At 35.8% G+C, this 16,319-nt stretch overlaps 1 protein-coding gene across 1 annotated transcript; it reads right to left on the bottom strand.

The window, feature by feature from the left end:
- Positions 1-1,238: 1,238 nt before the first annotated feature.
- LOC113056017 (peripheral myelin protein 22-like) lies at positions 1,239-9,648 on the bottom strand. The gene is made up of 5 exons (XM_026222465.1): positions 9,494-9,648; positions 8,834-8,928; positions 8,449-8,542; positions 4,418-4,558; positions 1,239-3,301 (listed from the first exon to the last, which is right to left on the bottom strand). The coding sequence occupies exons 2-5, from the start codon at positions 8,909-8,911 to the stop codon at positions 3,141-3,143; spliced, it is 474 nt and encodes a 157-aa protein (XP_026078250.1). The 5' UTR covers positions 8,912-8,928; positions 9,494-9,648; the 3' UTR covers positions 1,239-3,140.
- Between the last annotated feature and the right edge of the window lie 6,671 nt (positions 9,649-16,319).

Consider the following 16,319-nt stretch of genomic DNA (forward strand, 5'->3'; position numbering starts at 1 on the left):
CTGTGACATTTTCTTTCTCATTCCTTTTTTCCTTAATCTCTTTGGTTCTTAAACTCTTAGACTTTAACTCTTTTCACACACACATACAAACATGCACGAATGCACACACACACACCCGCACGCACGCACGCACACACACACACACACACACACACACACACACACACACACACACACACACACACACACACACACACATATATATATATATATATATATATTGCATATTATCATACAACGCTATCATGGATTTCGCTAGAGGGCAGCATATATATTAGTCTATTATTTAACATCTGCCATATTTAATCATGTTCTGTTCTATGTAGTATTATGTTTAGTGTCTTTGTAAACTTTAGTGACCTGTAGCTGTCAGATATCTGCATTCACTGTCTCAGAAGAATGTTTTGCTAACGTGCCCAATCAGTTATTAAAACATTGTTTCTAAATTTGATCGTTTTTTAACACATTATGGGAACATATTAATCTGTAATTTTCTCTGAAACAAGTAGGATTTTTTTTTAATTAAAATGTTTCAGAAAAAAGTTCCACAAATTATGTATAAATCATGATTTTGTGCTAACGTTTTAATAACATTAAAGACCAGATAACACTGAACGAGCATTTTATGAATGTTACCGGAAGTACATTTGTTCACAACTTTGAGAGAACCTTTCCTGGATGTGGATGTTAACTGGGGTGTTGTTAAATTTGACTCTAGAATGTGGATTTATGAATAAATAAATGAATGAATGAATGAATAAAGTTAAAATGTTCTTTAAAATCTATATCAAACATGGAATCCTTAAAAAAAATCTACTGCTGGATGTCTCCACTATGTGGCGCTATTTCATAACTATCTTATTTAATTTTTTTTTTTTTTTTTTGGACTAATGGTTCTCAACTGGTTGTGCTGAAGAACCTAGAATTTACAATATTATATTAGCATTTACAGTACATTATTAAATCATATTAGCATTACATTATTAAATTATTAATGAAATTTTCATAGGCTGAAGTTGATCAGGGTGATTGTGTATACCACAGCTAATTCCGTCCAACATCCCTTGTGGATGTTGACAGATTTTTCTTTTTATGTTATTTTATAAATTTCATTTTCATTATCTGCCGTCAAAACCATTGATATTTTCGTAACACAACCAATCTTATGAAACCACTGGATTTAAATTCATATGCATTTTTGCAGAAAGTAAACAGAGAGACCATTTTCTTGCAAGCAGTATTTCTTTGTAATAGCTTTTAATAAACACACAAACACAAGCTTTCATAAGAGCAAGTCAGAGGCACAGAGTTGTGTTCTTGTGAGTGAACAGTCTTCATCAGAGCTCAAACTCCTTCAGACATGACTAACAAGGTGTTTTCAGAAAGAGCACTACGACATTCAGTTAAATACATATAGTACAAGATTTACAACTGCTTAGATCAAATGAATACAACACATTTCGATTCGTTATTTCAGGTTTTAGTCTTACAATAACAAGTAACAATTGCAGCCTAAAGTATTCATGTGTTATAGTGTTGGGAAATGAGCACATGCAACATTTTTATAGTGCTGGTCCCATGTCAGAACAGACGACATATTGATTATATATTTTTACACACAAAAAGGAAAAAAGTATAAAACTCTTTTATGGCTGCAAAAACTAAATATTCTGCTGTGCATAAAGGTTGTTTGTTCAATCAAAAAAAATAAAAAATAAAAAAAATAAGGGGTTTTAGTCATGACATTCAGCAAGCAACATTCAGTTAATCATAAAACATTTATTGTTTTTGGTGTCGCTGGAGAACAAACCTAATACATGGTCCTCAGAATAGGGCCTTCAATTGTAAGTAATACATTTCTCTTTTAACACAATCACATGCTATTACAGTACATTGTGAATTGCCGTGAGTTATGCGAGTAGAAGCGGAGCATGTCCAAATTGCAGCATGTTAAATTTCAAGTATTGAAAAATACTTCCATGCATGCAGGTGTTATGATGTGTCCACCACCACCGTCACAAAACTGCCACTTTAGATGCTTTTAAATAGGCTTTTCTTTATATATAGTGTATGTAGAGGATTGTAAGCTGTCATTTTGATCCTTGAAAAAAGCTATACCATTGTTTCATGTTCATGTGATATTTTTCATGCTTGTTTGATTTGAATATGCAGGGGTTCATTTCAGCTGTTTTATTACGTAATGCCCTGATTATAATAACGACTAACATGTGATCAAATACATCAGGCATTACACATTTGAGTAGTATTTGGATTTAAATGCAACATATAAGCAAAAATATATTAAACTGAGTGAAAAAAATTACTGCTTTCTCAAAATCTACTGCTAATACTGCTAAAAAAAAAAAAAATAAATAAAAAAAAAAAATCAATAGTTCCTAGTCTCTGTTTTAACTACAGTTCCTCCAATCACAATCTCCCAAATCTAAACCTACATAACCACATTACTCAGAACCCATTTTGTTGTATTATTATAAAATGAACGCAAATGATTGCATTCTGATTTCGGCTTTCAGTCATGTTATGTCCTTCTAAATAAAATCTAAATGGCTTTTACTAAAAAGGAATGGTAAATACACAGCACCATTTTAGTTGGAAACTAAAAAAAATAAACAATTCAAAGCTTACTTTCATCTATGAATTCTCAATGCAGCTTTATCGAAAACACTTCCTTTCACTGTCCCTATACTTTAATACATGCACTTTAGTTAAAATACATCAACACCTTTTTATCAGTATTTTTGGCCTTATGAGGAAAGAAAAATTGACACAAACATACATTATGGCTAACTATGCAAGTGTCTGCGACAAACACACACTCAAGGCACTTAATTAGCTAAAAGAAAAGCTCTTCAGAGGTTCTTTGTCAACAGAGCGAACATAAAATACTATGTACATATATGTAAAAAGTGTTATAAATAGGTTTTAAACCAAAGATACTATATACACATCTTTAAATGATGACATTATTGAATATGTCTTTTGGGGGTAGCAGTGGGGTTGATTTTGACTGACCCCCTGGGTGAAGATACTGCGCGACTTCACTTCTCTGTGGATGCAGTGCGATACTTTGGCTTCAAAGCTGTATTTCCAGGTGGCGCCCACTAGAGTGTGGTGCCACCTCACTCTCGTTTTCTCAAGATGACGTAGACTACGCCGCTTATGAACGCCAGAGGGAAGGCTATCCAGGCCAGGATGAAGGAAAACCCGTAGGACTCTTTGGCAGGGACCCATCCGGAGTTCATTACCGTATAAATGATACCTCCACACATAACGAAAAGACCTGGGGGAAGATGATGACAAGAAAAAGTAAGTGTCTAGATTCAATATCCAACAGTGTGTGCTGTAATTTAGAATGGTGTCTTTGCTAACCTGTTTACAACAGTTAGCTATTATGTAATTTTAACCATTACTAATATATTTGCTTAATTTAAGTTTATCTAACAAATGCTGTTTTGGCCTTGAGTATAAGGTATGCACGAGAGGGAGGAACTATGACATGGCACTTTCAGCACTTTTATGTCAGGCAGAGCACAGACCACCCCCAGCGTGCCAGTCTTGACATTTCGTCTTGTGGCAGCGGCTGTGTCTCCGGTGCCAACTCAGTGGGCACCTGTGACTGTCTAGCTTTGTGCTGTTTCCACCCTCTTCTCTCCTCTGACATTTAGCTTTTAATTAATGTCCATCCTCTCTGATGCGAGTCACAGATGTGAACTCTAAAAGCCCTCAGTACGTACTGAAAGATCAAGCATTCGTGGCACCCACAGAACTATTCATTATCCAGTCACAGTAATGATCTCTAATAATATTCCATCCTAATTACATCCCAAAGAGCTGAGAATTTAATTGAACATTTCTAATGAGAGCTATCATTTTACATTAGCTTCAGTTACAGTACAGTAACTGATCTCTTACACGTACTGTTTATCATAAAAGAAGAGAAAAGCTTACTCATTTTGGTAACCTTGCCAATGTATAACTTTAAGAAATCATAACCGAATTATCTGCAGGAAATGGGTGCATTAAAGGGTTTGCGGCGCTGTCTGTGGTTTAATGAGAGTTGGCAGGATTCATTAGACTAACAAGACTTTTAACAAAGACAAAGTTCTTTTCATCTAGCCGAATGAAATCAGATAGACCTCCATGGGAACAGAAGAGATCAGTAGATGTCCCATAGATAATCTTTTATTAATAAATGGTAATTGATCTCAGATCACCTGAGCCAGCTAGCTTAAACGCATATGCACAAATAGCAATTTATGGCTCTTCTTCGTTTCAGCAGCGAACACTTTGGGTCTATAAACACTGCATGAGCATGTCAGCGTGTTATGTCAACTTCATTAGCATCTTCAAACAACCGTACTGATCCATTAATGTCCAAATGATCCAAGATACTTACTAGCAAGGATCTGGAATGCTCCAGTGAGCAAAAAGCGTCCACCCTTCTTAAGAGTAAAGAGCTGGCAGAAGAACAGGAAGAGAGATATGAAGCTGAAGATGATTGACAGGATCATCATGGCTTGGACTGCCTGGATCCAAACTGAAAGACAGAGAGTTGTTCAAAACATTAGTGCATTTCCTCACTCCTGAAACCACTCAAGACAGTTTGAGCTTTGCCCGAAATGAAAAACCCTTTGCTCTTGGGAATGAGACAGTCATTTTAAATGAACACAAATGGAAATTAAACAGGTCATTTATTTATTTATTTTCTCATCTGCTATTCTCGATCGATCATAACAGTTGTACCGGTAGTTGCACTTTTACATTGGCATCCAATTGGAGATGTGCACTTAGATATCTATGTATTATTGATGATAATAATATGGGTGACTCTGCAAAAAATAAATGAATAAATAAAAGAAAAACCCATATATCTGTTCATAATGAACTCTTGTTGTTGCCAATGTTGCATTGAAAGTTTTGATGGCTGTTTCATCAATATAAAGAGCACTGGAGAATCCAGGAACTCTTAATGTATTCTGCAATCACACAATGAGGTTTCTCTTCCTAAAAGCTCTCAGCAGGTTACCAGCACCTGATATTGATCCTCTCTTGATGTCCCAGGGCCATAACACAGCAACTTACAAGGAGCATCATTAACTCTATATTACCTACATTTGATGGCTTTAAAAGCCATTAAGTTTGTCATTTTTATCCTGCATTAGAGCCATTCCACCCTTTTACATGTGTGGACAGAAAAGTAAATGTTTGCATGAATATTTTCTTGCATAACAGGAAACATTTCACTTGCTTTGCACATACACTGCCGATCAGAAGTTTGAGGATTTTAAAATCTTCTTAAGCCAGGCTGCACTTATTTGATTAAAAATACAGTAAAAACAATAATATTTTGAAATATTATTAGAATTTACAATAAGTTATAAACTGAAACTTCCCAAGAACCGCATTTATTTGAAATAAAAGGTATTTTTTATATATATTTAATTGAATAAAAATATACATTTTATAAAAAATAAAACAAACTTTTGAAGGTTAGTGTAGATTGATTTTCAAGACAAAAGCATCGGACAATAAGTTCTTCCATCAAGAAAGTCGGTAGCATGCTGTGAGGTTTGAGGGAGCTTGGGATTGATAAGGAATGACATGGCAGATGTTTTAGTTTAATGTTAAGCGTGTATTCTGGCTTTGGAATGTCCCATTATGTACAAATTGTTCAGTGTTTCTGTTTTACCATTGTTTTCCTCAATAGAGTTTTAAAGGGACACTTCACCTAAAATGCTCATTCTGTTTTAGAACGGTTTAAAACCTATATGACTTTGTCTGTAAAAGAAGAATGTCTCAACAGTTTTTGCCCTCAATTCTTCACAATAAGTCCATTCTTTTGGGAACCCAGAATGACTTTCCCATGGCAAGAGTATATGGATATGAAACCAGATTTTCTTTTTATTTTATTTATTTATTTATTTTTAATCTTTTGTTTCCTCAGAAGAAAGCCATGAAGAAATTATGACATCGAATACAGGCCTGTTCACACCAAGAATGATAACTATATTAGTGTCCACACCAACACACAATATAGTTGTTTATTATAAACTTGTGCTCCTGTTATGTTGTCTGCCCCTTTAAATGCTTAATCTCTTTAAAGCAGATTTGATTCTTATTGACTGTCTTAAGATTAAATAATGACATGATTTGATGAGTATTTTGCTGTTCTTCTAAATCACACAGTATGAGACCATGCAATATGTAAACTGAGTATGTAAAATGTGTCTAAGGAGAATCATGAGCACGAACATGTCCTAGCTCTCTTTCTATCTCAGACTCTACCTTTCATGCCCAAGCAAGCACTAATAAGTGGAATACATGAGTTGTCCTGCCTCTCCCCTTATAGCCACTAGAATTGTCAAATCCCTACATCAGATCGGCCTTCTACAGATTAAACCAAAATCAGAGCAGCAACTCCAGCCTACTGAAAAAACAGATCCTCCACTAAAGCCTACTGCAAAATAAGACCACCACTGTTACATTGCTTACATTCAGAAAAAGAGAAACTTTTGATCAAGTCCTTGAAAATCTAGACTTATCAAGATCATACACAAATCGACTTCATTGCACTTTTGTTGGGAAGAACTGGCAATACGAATTATCCAAAGTTCTAGCAATGATCTCATTAACAGCTAAACTGTAAAGCTCAGGCACACATGGATAAATCTAAAAGGACAGTTTTGTGCTTGTAACTATCTCTGAATGGAAAAAACGATGGAAATGGCATTTGTGTTTCTCAGAACATCTCATCAGAGAGATGTGAGGAGATTATTCTAGTATGCATCCATAAATACTAGATTCTACTGCTATCTAAGTTTTGCACCCACAAAATACAAATGATACAATAAAGCGCGCTCAACAATGAAGTAAAATTAGAAGCACGTCTACTTACTGTTACTAAGTAACCTAATGTATCCTCAGTATATCTACTCTCACATGAGGTAAACAGACTTTTCCTTCCTTCAGACTTGTGACAGTGGAGTTTCCTGAAATAAGGTGCGGTTGTACTCTGTTGAGCTTGACAACACCCTATGTATTTCTGTCAGCAGTCATGCATCTAAGGCAGGGACTTGTATTTCAGGACAGATGATTTGGTTTTGGAAAGCGGAGGCCTTGTGTTTGCATTTAGAGCAGCACGCATGGTCCTGGGTGTGAAAAACGTGGCTTAACAGATAATAAATATGCACTGGTGAAACATAACACAGGGGTGCGAATTTGTGCGCTAATACTAGACCATGATAACCTCAGTTTGGTCCATGAAATGGCTCTATATCAGGATGATGAATAGGATTTCAAACATGCTTTAGCCACCATGCCAGCTGTTCTGCATCACTCCCAGTGTAAAATACAAAGTACACCATTCAGGCAATCTTCGCACTTGATTTATTTATTGTGGTGGGTTTGATTTAACTCTCTTGATTTATCCCTAACCCAGCAGGGATTGTTTCAAATAATACCATTAATGCTGAAGCACACTATGTTTGCCTTACTAGGGATGTGAAGAATGCAAGCTGCTGTCAGATGGCCATTTATTGAGAAATGCATTATTTTCAGGATTTTTTGATGAACAGAAAATCAACTTGAAGTAACTGAAAAACAGCCTGTGTCCAGCAGTGTGCCAGAGACATGCGAGTGAGCACAGGAGAGCAGGACAGAAAAGCCTTACGTGCTAACCCCACGCCCTAAACAAACACGCCACAATATAGGTGCTACGCCAACTGACTGAGAGCTATGAACAAACACAGCAAAGCATTCTGGTCCCGCCTCATTACCAAAGTGCACAGAGAGGCGTTTCCCGCTCTAAACTATGACATCATCTCTCCCTCCAAGAACAGCCAATAGTGTTACAGTGATCTGATTGAGAACATACAGTACTTAAAAATACACTAAAAAAAATATGCATTAAAGAACAGCATTTTTCATTATTAATTTATATTCGGGTGCACATCACATGGCAACAATAACTAAAAAAAATTACAACATAAGTTTGTATTTCAACCAAAAACTTCAAATATAAATGTTTCTCTCTCAAACTGCCTTCCTTTTTTGTATTAACAAACCCATCGCTGACATTTTGATTCAATGGTGTGACACAAACCATGCTGTTATCTGATGCTACGCCATTACAGACAGATCAGTCTAAATCTCCCGGTAATCTGCTTTGAATGCTGTAACCAGACTATTTATACAGAGCTGATGTTGAAGAGGGGTCTGTTGTGGGTTTGAACTGCAAGCTTGCATTCTCACCCCTAGATGGCAGTACAGAGATGTACAAAGGCAGAGTGGGCACACCCACCACAAGGTGTGATAATTAGGCAAAGGGGCTTTGACAGTTAAGCCAGGATGGAGACCTCCGTGAATAACCTGTGCAGGTTCACCACACATTATTTCTTAAACAAATCTAAAAATGTAACAGGATCTTACCTCCAGTGTCAGCAGGGTCACATCTGTACACTCCACTCACTGTGGTGCAGTTTGTCCAGAGGTCTGATCTGCTGTTGGTGTTAATAACCCATGCCTGTTAGATTCAAGAATAGTCATTAGCAGGAGTTAAACGCATCCAAAATATTCTCCTTCAGCTGGTTTTAGTGGCAGATTGGGGTTTGAGTGTATGAACTACTCCAAATTGATTGCATCTTGTTTGGTTAATTAAAAAAAAAAAAAAGAAAAAAAAAAGTGGCTATCACATAGATAGAAAGACAGACAGACAGACAGACAGATAGATAGATAGATAGATAGATAGATAGATAGATAGATAGATAGATCTTTATTTATTTAATAAATGAAGATTGAGAATAGTTGTACTTACACTGACTATAGTTGACACTAAGAGCAGAACCAGTCCTGCCACATGCAAGACGACAATTCCCATTAAGAGGAGCAGCATGATGTTTCCTTACGGTTCTGTACAAACACCGAAACACATTTTTAATAAAATATATCAGTGACCAATTAGTTATAATATTGTTATAATATATTTTCACTATAAGATTTAGGTTATTATATATATATATATATATATATATATATATATATATATATATATATATATATATATATATATATATATATATATATATTAAAAATAAATAATTTAACCAATATGTCAAAAGCAGATTGGTACATTGTACATGACTTTTAATACAACTTTATTAAAACTTTCTTGATCTCCCAAAAATTGCAGCTCAGATTCAGTTCTGGCGCAAAAGAGTGTAACAACGAAGTTTACAAGTGCAAAACCAGCTTAACGCATATTCATAAAACTATATAACTGTATAATAATTAACCAACAACATGAATGCCCCTCTTTAAAGTTAGCAAAGATATCATTGTATGGATGAGCCAAAGCATGACAGTGGCTTTTCTTATCCTGAAGGTTAGATTTACACTCCTCTCTGATCCGCTCCAGACTTTTTAAAACTCATAAACAGCCAACGTACGTTTGAACTGAAATATAAATCCAACTTACTGCGATCAAATAGAAAGTAAGTCCACAAAAATGGATGAAAACGCCAAAATGCAGCCGCGCCACTCGTGTCAAAAGTACTGCGTATTTCCAAAGTCCAGATCCCTGCGACTAGATTAATGTTCTGTGTGGAGCAGCAGCTTTAAAGAGTCTCATTCTGGAAGTACTACGCCCTTTTTCTGCAAAGCTACGTCAAGGCGCGCCTCTCTGACAGCGACAGACCCACAGCGCGCACTGAACGTAAGAGCGCAGGAAAACCACCGGGTACTTAGTCATACAAACACAACCAGAGCTGTGTTTGGTTCTCATGGATACCAGCGTAAAAAAAAAAAATACAAATACAAATACAAGTGTGCTAGTAGGTTTGTAAGCTCTTGTTCCTAAGCAGTGGATGGATCATGTTAGTTATTGAACAAAATAAAATAATTATAATAATTATAATAATAATTATAATAATTACTATAAATAAATCATATAATAAATAAGAATAATTCGCTGACTGAATAAATAAAAAATAAAAAATAAAGTTTTTTTTTTTTTTTTTTTTTTTTTTTGGAGCTAGATCTAATAAAACTAATTGATCCATAAAGACAGAAAAGTCATACTTTCTAGCATAACTGTAACACTTTAAACTGGAATAATATCTTTATCCTTATTACAGTCATGGTTAAACTGCAAACACATGATTATAACAGAATTAGTTTGACTCTGAAGTCAATAGAGAAGGCAGTAAAGAAATACTTGCTATACATTGGCAGTGCTGTATGAAATGTTTTCAGATGTGGCTGTTCAAATAAACACGCACAAATAGTTCTGTGCAGTGTTCCTTTTCTTTGGTTGCTATGGGAATGAGCGATACAAACTTGTTAAATGGTTACTCTCAGTTCTCCCAGATACTGTCTGGGTGAAAATAAGTATAGCCTTTGGAAAGCCTCCAGGAATTTGCAGAATTCCTTTACAAGAGATTCCCCTCCCTTCGTCTCTCCCTCTCTTCAGTCATCAAATGGGAAGTCAATAAAAAGAGAGAGGGCAGAGGCAGACTGAAAGAGTGTTGAGTGTTCTTTCTGATATGAGAGATAGTTTATGGAGTGTTCAGATAATCCGGGACCAATGGACATCCGTGAACATTTAAAAATCTTTATAGTGTTTTTATTGTTTTATTTTTGGTGGTGTTGATTTTGGACTCACCACCACTTAAAACTAATATAGATTGACACTGCTTTGTCAGTTTTAGATAACCACATAATCTTATCTTTGGCTTCTACTTCACAGTCTTATCAGAGGTCAGTTGTGTTGTCTGAGGCTCTTTGTGATGTTGACTACATTCGTATGCTGTCACTACCTCTGCTGGTTTACATACTATTTAACTAGAGTTTACATACTATTTTAATAGTCAACATGGGGTGGAAAACATTGTGTTCTACAGGGATTTATATACCCATATATATACACATGGCAAATCTAAAGAGATGAAATACATGGATTTGTTGTGTAGCGGATCATCCAGTGAGTTCAGGTCATGGTATATGAGGATGGGAACTGAGCTGATCCAAATGATACAATGTTGCATATCTGTGTGAGTCAACAATTTTTTTTTTTTTTTTTTTTTTTTACGATGCATGACAGTGGCTTGTTGTTCTTGCTTATCACTTGACTTAAGCAAGGGGCAATAATCTCTGTGGTACTATGGAATGTTCTGGCGTTCCAGTTACACAAACTGCAGATAACACGGAGAATGCAAGCTTGACATGTGTAAATAGGGCCTTGTGTTATCCATTATATTTGACTTCCCTCTGCTCAGTCAGAGACGGCAGCTGTGACTGTAGTGTTCAACACTTTCAGGGCATTTATGAATCTGGTCATCATGGTGGGTGGGGTCCTTTGTCAGATTTGTTATTTCTTTATTGACATGGCATTTCTCAACATTCTTCATTAGTAAAAATTTGTATTTAATTATTTTATTTTATATATTGCAGTGTGTTGTGTTTAACCATACAATTAAATGCATATAATTTAATTAGTTATTATATAAAAAAAAATACATTTTGATCAAATACCTTTAGCGTGAGTATGACAGCTCACTTATTTCATTTAATGGCCTCGTTTCTGTTTGTCTGCCTATCTGCTCTAATATTAATATCAGAGCAGACAAGCTTTAGAGATGTACTTCCATTATGTGAACAATACCGCATCCATCTAAAATTCTGAGTTATGTTGGAAGTCACTCATAATGGACATTTTTCCTTGAAAGATCCAGTCAGATGCAGGGTTTGCGCTGATATATGACATAAGTGCATCGTTATGTGAAATATCTTTATAGAAGAGCATTATCCGTATACAGGGAGAGTAGCATGTACTGGATCTTTGAGTAGATTTTCCAGGTATCATGGCAGTCCCAAATACGTGAATGTTTGTAGAAGTCTTGAGTAGAGATTGGAAGTGTGGGATCCATGCCAGCAGTGTTAAAGTGGTGAATTCACACACTCACACACACTATAATCCACACACCACCTGACCAGGCTCTAACGTTACACTCACAACCATTAAGAGTGTGTGACTTACTGTGAGTCACAAGGCCAGACCTAAGTGCAGGGGTGTGTGTTTAGTTTGTGTGTGCTCACATTTAAAGAGATTTATCCAGGATTAATCAGACATGTTTGGGTTTGTAAAGTGCTTTTGACTCCTTGACTCTGGAAACTGGAAATAGGAGACAAACATCAGCATGTGTCCATGAGAAAAGTGCTTGATTCTCTGTATACATGCGTAATATACAAACTCAAGGACTTTTCCACTGATGGGCACACATTCATTATGAGTGTTTAGTCATGCCCTGGAACAGCTCAGGCTGAAAAAAAAAGACCTTTCACACATCACAAGTGAAACTGAGAAAAAATAAAGCATCAGAGCCAGCTGTCATGTGTTACAGTAATTTAACTGGTTAACAAGAGTTGTTAGGCATGGCATTTTTAAATAATTACGGTGTAAGACCTGAGACATAGAGATTTTTGCCAGTAAAAAAAAAATCCTCAAAACACCTTATCAACCACATACTTCTGCCCTGGCAACCACCCATAGCACTCCAGCATCACAACAGTTTCTTCTTCTGCTTATTTTTTCTGTGAAGTATTTTTTTTTTTATCTGCTCTCTCTCTCTCTCTCTCTCTCTCTCTCTCTCTCTCTCTCTCTCTCTCTCTCTCTCTCTCTATATATATATATATATATATATATATATATAATTTAACTGTAAGCTGTTTGCCAAATAACAACAATTGATTGGCACATTCATATAAAATCTAATTGATGTTCAGACTCAGGGTTGTCTTTCTTTTCCCTTTATGAACAAACTGAAGTGCTATTTTTACAATTCTATGTGCACTGAACTGTTATCAGAACAGCTGTCTTTATGCACCATTTAGAGACTTGAACCAAACACCCATTAGAGATTTTACCAAAAACAAGCATTTTGCAAGAAGTCCACCCACAGCATATTCCAAAACTGTTAAATGCCATGGTTACCACATAACGCCTATCTATCGTGACGCATATATTTGTCAGTTGAGGGGCATGTTATCAAACTAAAATATCAGAAAGCTTATCAGGGTTATCCACTTCACACCCTGACTGAATTCTGTGGTAAAATGAGTCAGACTTTAGAAGATCAACCAGGGAATAAACATCACAAGCAGGAAGGCCCTCCTAAAAATAAAGGTTCCAAAGGGGAGTTTTCACAGTGATGCCATAGAAGATTTGGAATCTAGTGTGAAGAAGATTTTAATAATCTTGTTCCACTAAAACAATAACATTTTGTGAAATGGAAAGGTTCCATGGATGTTAAAGGTTCTTCATGAATACATCGATGCCAATAAAGAACCTCATAAAGAAAGTGTGCCTATAGTTAAACCAGTTCAAAAACAGAAATGTCTGTGGGGATAAAAACAACCGACCCCTTTACTGACTCGAGGTACGAGAGTAAATAAAGGTCTTTCAAGGACTGCACAGATGTTTGGTTACTATTTTTCATTCAGACCTGTCATCATGTTTTCATTATAAGCGCTAAGCTCACACATACAGCAGACGGCGTACAACATCATACACACACATTCGACTCAAGCTTATAGACGTCTTGTCATGTATTTGTATCTTATCTTATCGTCATGTATTTGTGTATTTGTATCGTTTCTGGGCTCTTAATCTCACTTCCTGTAACCATTCTGATATGTGTCACACTTCCTGCGGTTTCCCTGGAGACGAAGCCATAAATAAACACCAGCGGTTGGTATAAAAGCAGAGACTGGACACTTGAATCATCCACTGCATGATTCAGCAGGAGACAGAGAGGCGGGAATATATGGGAAACGGCATCCACAAATGTAACTTCCTTTTCTTCTAAACTGGTTGTCGATAAGACGGTCATTAAACCGATCAATCAGATGAAGCCCTCAGACATCCAGAAGACATTTCTGTAGACTTGTGGCTCTTGGCTGTATGACGTTATTTCGTTTTTGATATTGTGTGTGAATGTTAGAGCTGATAATCGTGTCCAACTTCATTTGAATGAAGACGTTTGTGGTCACACAATCATGAACGACCAGGATTTCCCTTCTAAACGTGATGTTGTGGTTTAACTGCAGTTGATCAGGGCAGTCGTGCCCGCATATCTTGTCTACTTCAGACTTCCTGTTTGGTTATATATTATATCATTTTGTAGTTCAAGGGCAAACCGTTTCAGTGAAAACATTGCCCTTTCTCTCTTTGTATTTCCATTGTATTTCCTACAGTTCTATTGTTGTAGAATGTGAAATATTTCCTGACACAGAATGCATCTTTTAGTTCAGCCTTGTGCTCAGTCAAGCCTGAGGTCATTATCATTATTGGATGCACCTGAAATATATTCTATTATGTCATAGACTGGCGCCACTGTTACCGTGGTAGCAATTTTAATAGATATATATGATGATGTAGAAGAGTCTGTGTATTCATTTGCTGAATAAAAGTATTGTTTAATTTTAAATAAGAATACAAAATAAATAAAATAATAAACTTACTGACTGGTATGACAACTTTTGAATGGTAATATTTTCAAAAGCAAGTTGGCACTATGTTACAGTGATGATTTCAGTTTCAGTGTATTTAGACAGTACAGATAATGTTTTTATATAAACACTACATGTTGTTCCAATGCATTTTGACAGAATTAGACAGCAATGCAATATTCTATTTATTGTATCATGGTACTAAATGATTGCCATATGGCACCCCAAAGTACTTGGGTACAAATGTTGATACTCATTTTCTATTCTATGCTGTTTTAAAACACTTTTTATATCATATAATAATTATAAGTGGTGCTAATGTGGTAGAAAAAAGTTCAAGGCTTTTCTCTAATGTAACTTCAAACTCCAACATTTCTTTATTTTTAAATATTGGGTGGTGATGGGGGGCTCACCCACAATGATCAAATATTAATATGAAATAGGATACTCAAATCCTTGTGTAATGTAATGTCTCTACAGAGAGATGTGAAAATCTAATGAGAGAACTCTAATGAGAAAAGCGCTGGCTGGTCGGTTGGAGGTTAATAATAAAGCCTGAATATGTTGAGACTGTAGTGAAGATTCCAAAGTATATTCCCTGAGGACAGGGTTGAGAGGAGAGGGCTAAGGCCAGTTATTTCTGTGTCTACTGAATCATGTGTTTCACTGAGGACAGAAAAGCATGCACGTCTCTAGCTAAAGTTCGTGAGTGATGTATATAGTCTTGACATAGATGTAAAGACGAAGAGTAAAGGAGAGAGAGGGAGGAATCAGAGAACCTCTCCTCTGTCAGTAACTCTAATTATGCAACGCTGAGAGATTTTAAAAGCTCTGTCACGTGAAATACACAATGGTAGAGGCTGTTTCAGAATGAGTGGGCACTGGATTGCTTTCTGGAATGGAGAGAAGGGAGGATAGATATGTCAGAGGAGTGATACTTGAAAATGGAAACCTCCTCCTTCTCCTCAAAGTCATAAATAGTTTCAACTACATTTGCGCCATTACTAATTGATTGAGAATTGAGCACATGTTTGAAAAGACAAAACTAAACATTTTAGCTGGGATCCTGAGAGAAATTGTATCTCTTTTTACTTTGTCAAGTAAAATATTTCCTAATGAGTCATCTTAGAATCAACTACATGTCTCCAAACAATACACACTTCCCTTCCTAAATTAATTAGTGTTTTTAAATGATTCAGTTAAGGGAATAACCCAACAACTCACAAGTCTGTTTCATTCTTGAATGAATCAGTGTTTTTGAACTATTCGCGAGAATGATTAAATGATTGACACATCAGTCTCATTTGTTTCTAATGAATCAGTGTTTTTAAGCAAATCGCTTGAGTGAATGGATAAATGGTTCATTCATAGGTTTCTTTCGTTCCTGAAGGAATTCATGTTTTTAAACTAATTTTCTGAGAGAATTTTAAACTAATTATGGATCATGAGTCGCCTTTGTTCCTAAATCAATAAATGTTTTTTGAAAGAATCTCTTGACATGAAAGAATCTCATCACATTATGTTATGTTGATTCACAAACAAATGACACTTATGAGCCAGTTATATTTATGAATATGGCCAAAAAGACTGTCATGTAATGCAAAAAAAGTCTATCAATGTGATTGCTCCTTCAAAAGTGCTTAAAGAAGTACAGATTCATAATCATGATGAGTTGAATTTGAATTAGATTCTGAATCACGGAGAGCCACTTTAGCCTCAGTTTGACTTTGAATGCCTCACATTCACAGACACACACACACATTTTTTTTTATTGACCTGTGTGACTTTCAAGATTG

Source organism: Carassius auratus, chromosome 37 (genome assembly GCF_003368295.1).
Source record: "Carassius auratus strain Wakin chromosome 37, ASM336829v1, whole genome shotgun sequence".
Taxonomy (NCBI): domain Eukaryota; kingdom Metazoa; phylum Chordata; class Actinopteri; order Cypriniformes; family Cyprinidae; genus Carassius; species Carassius auratus.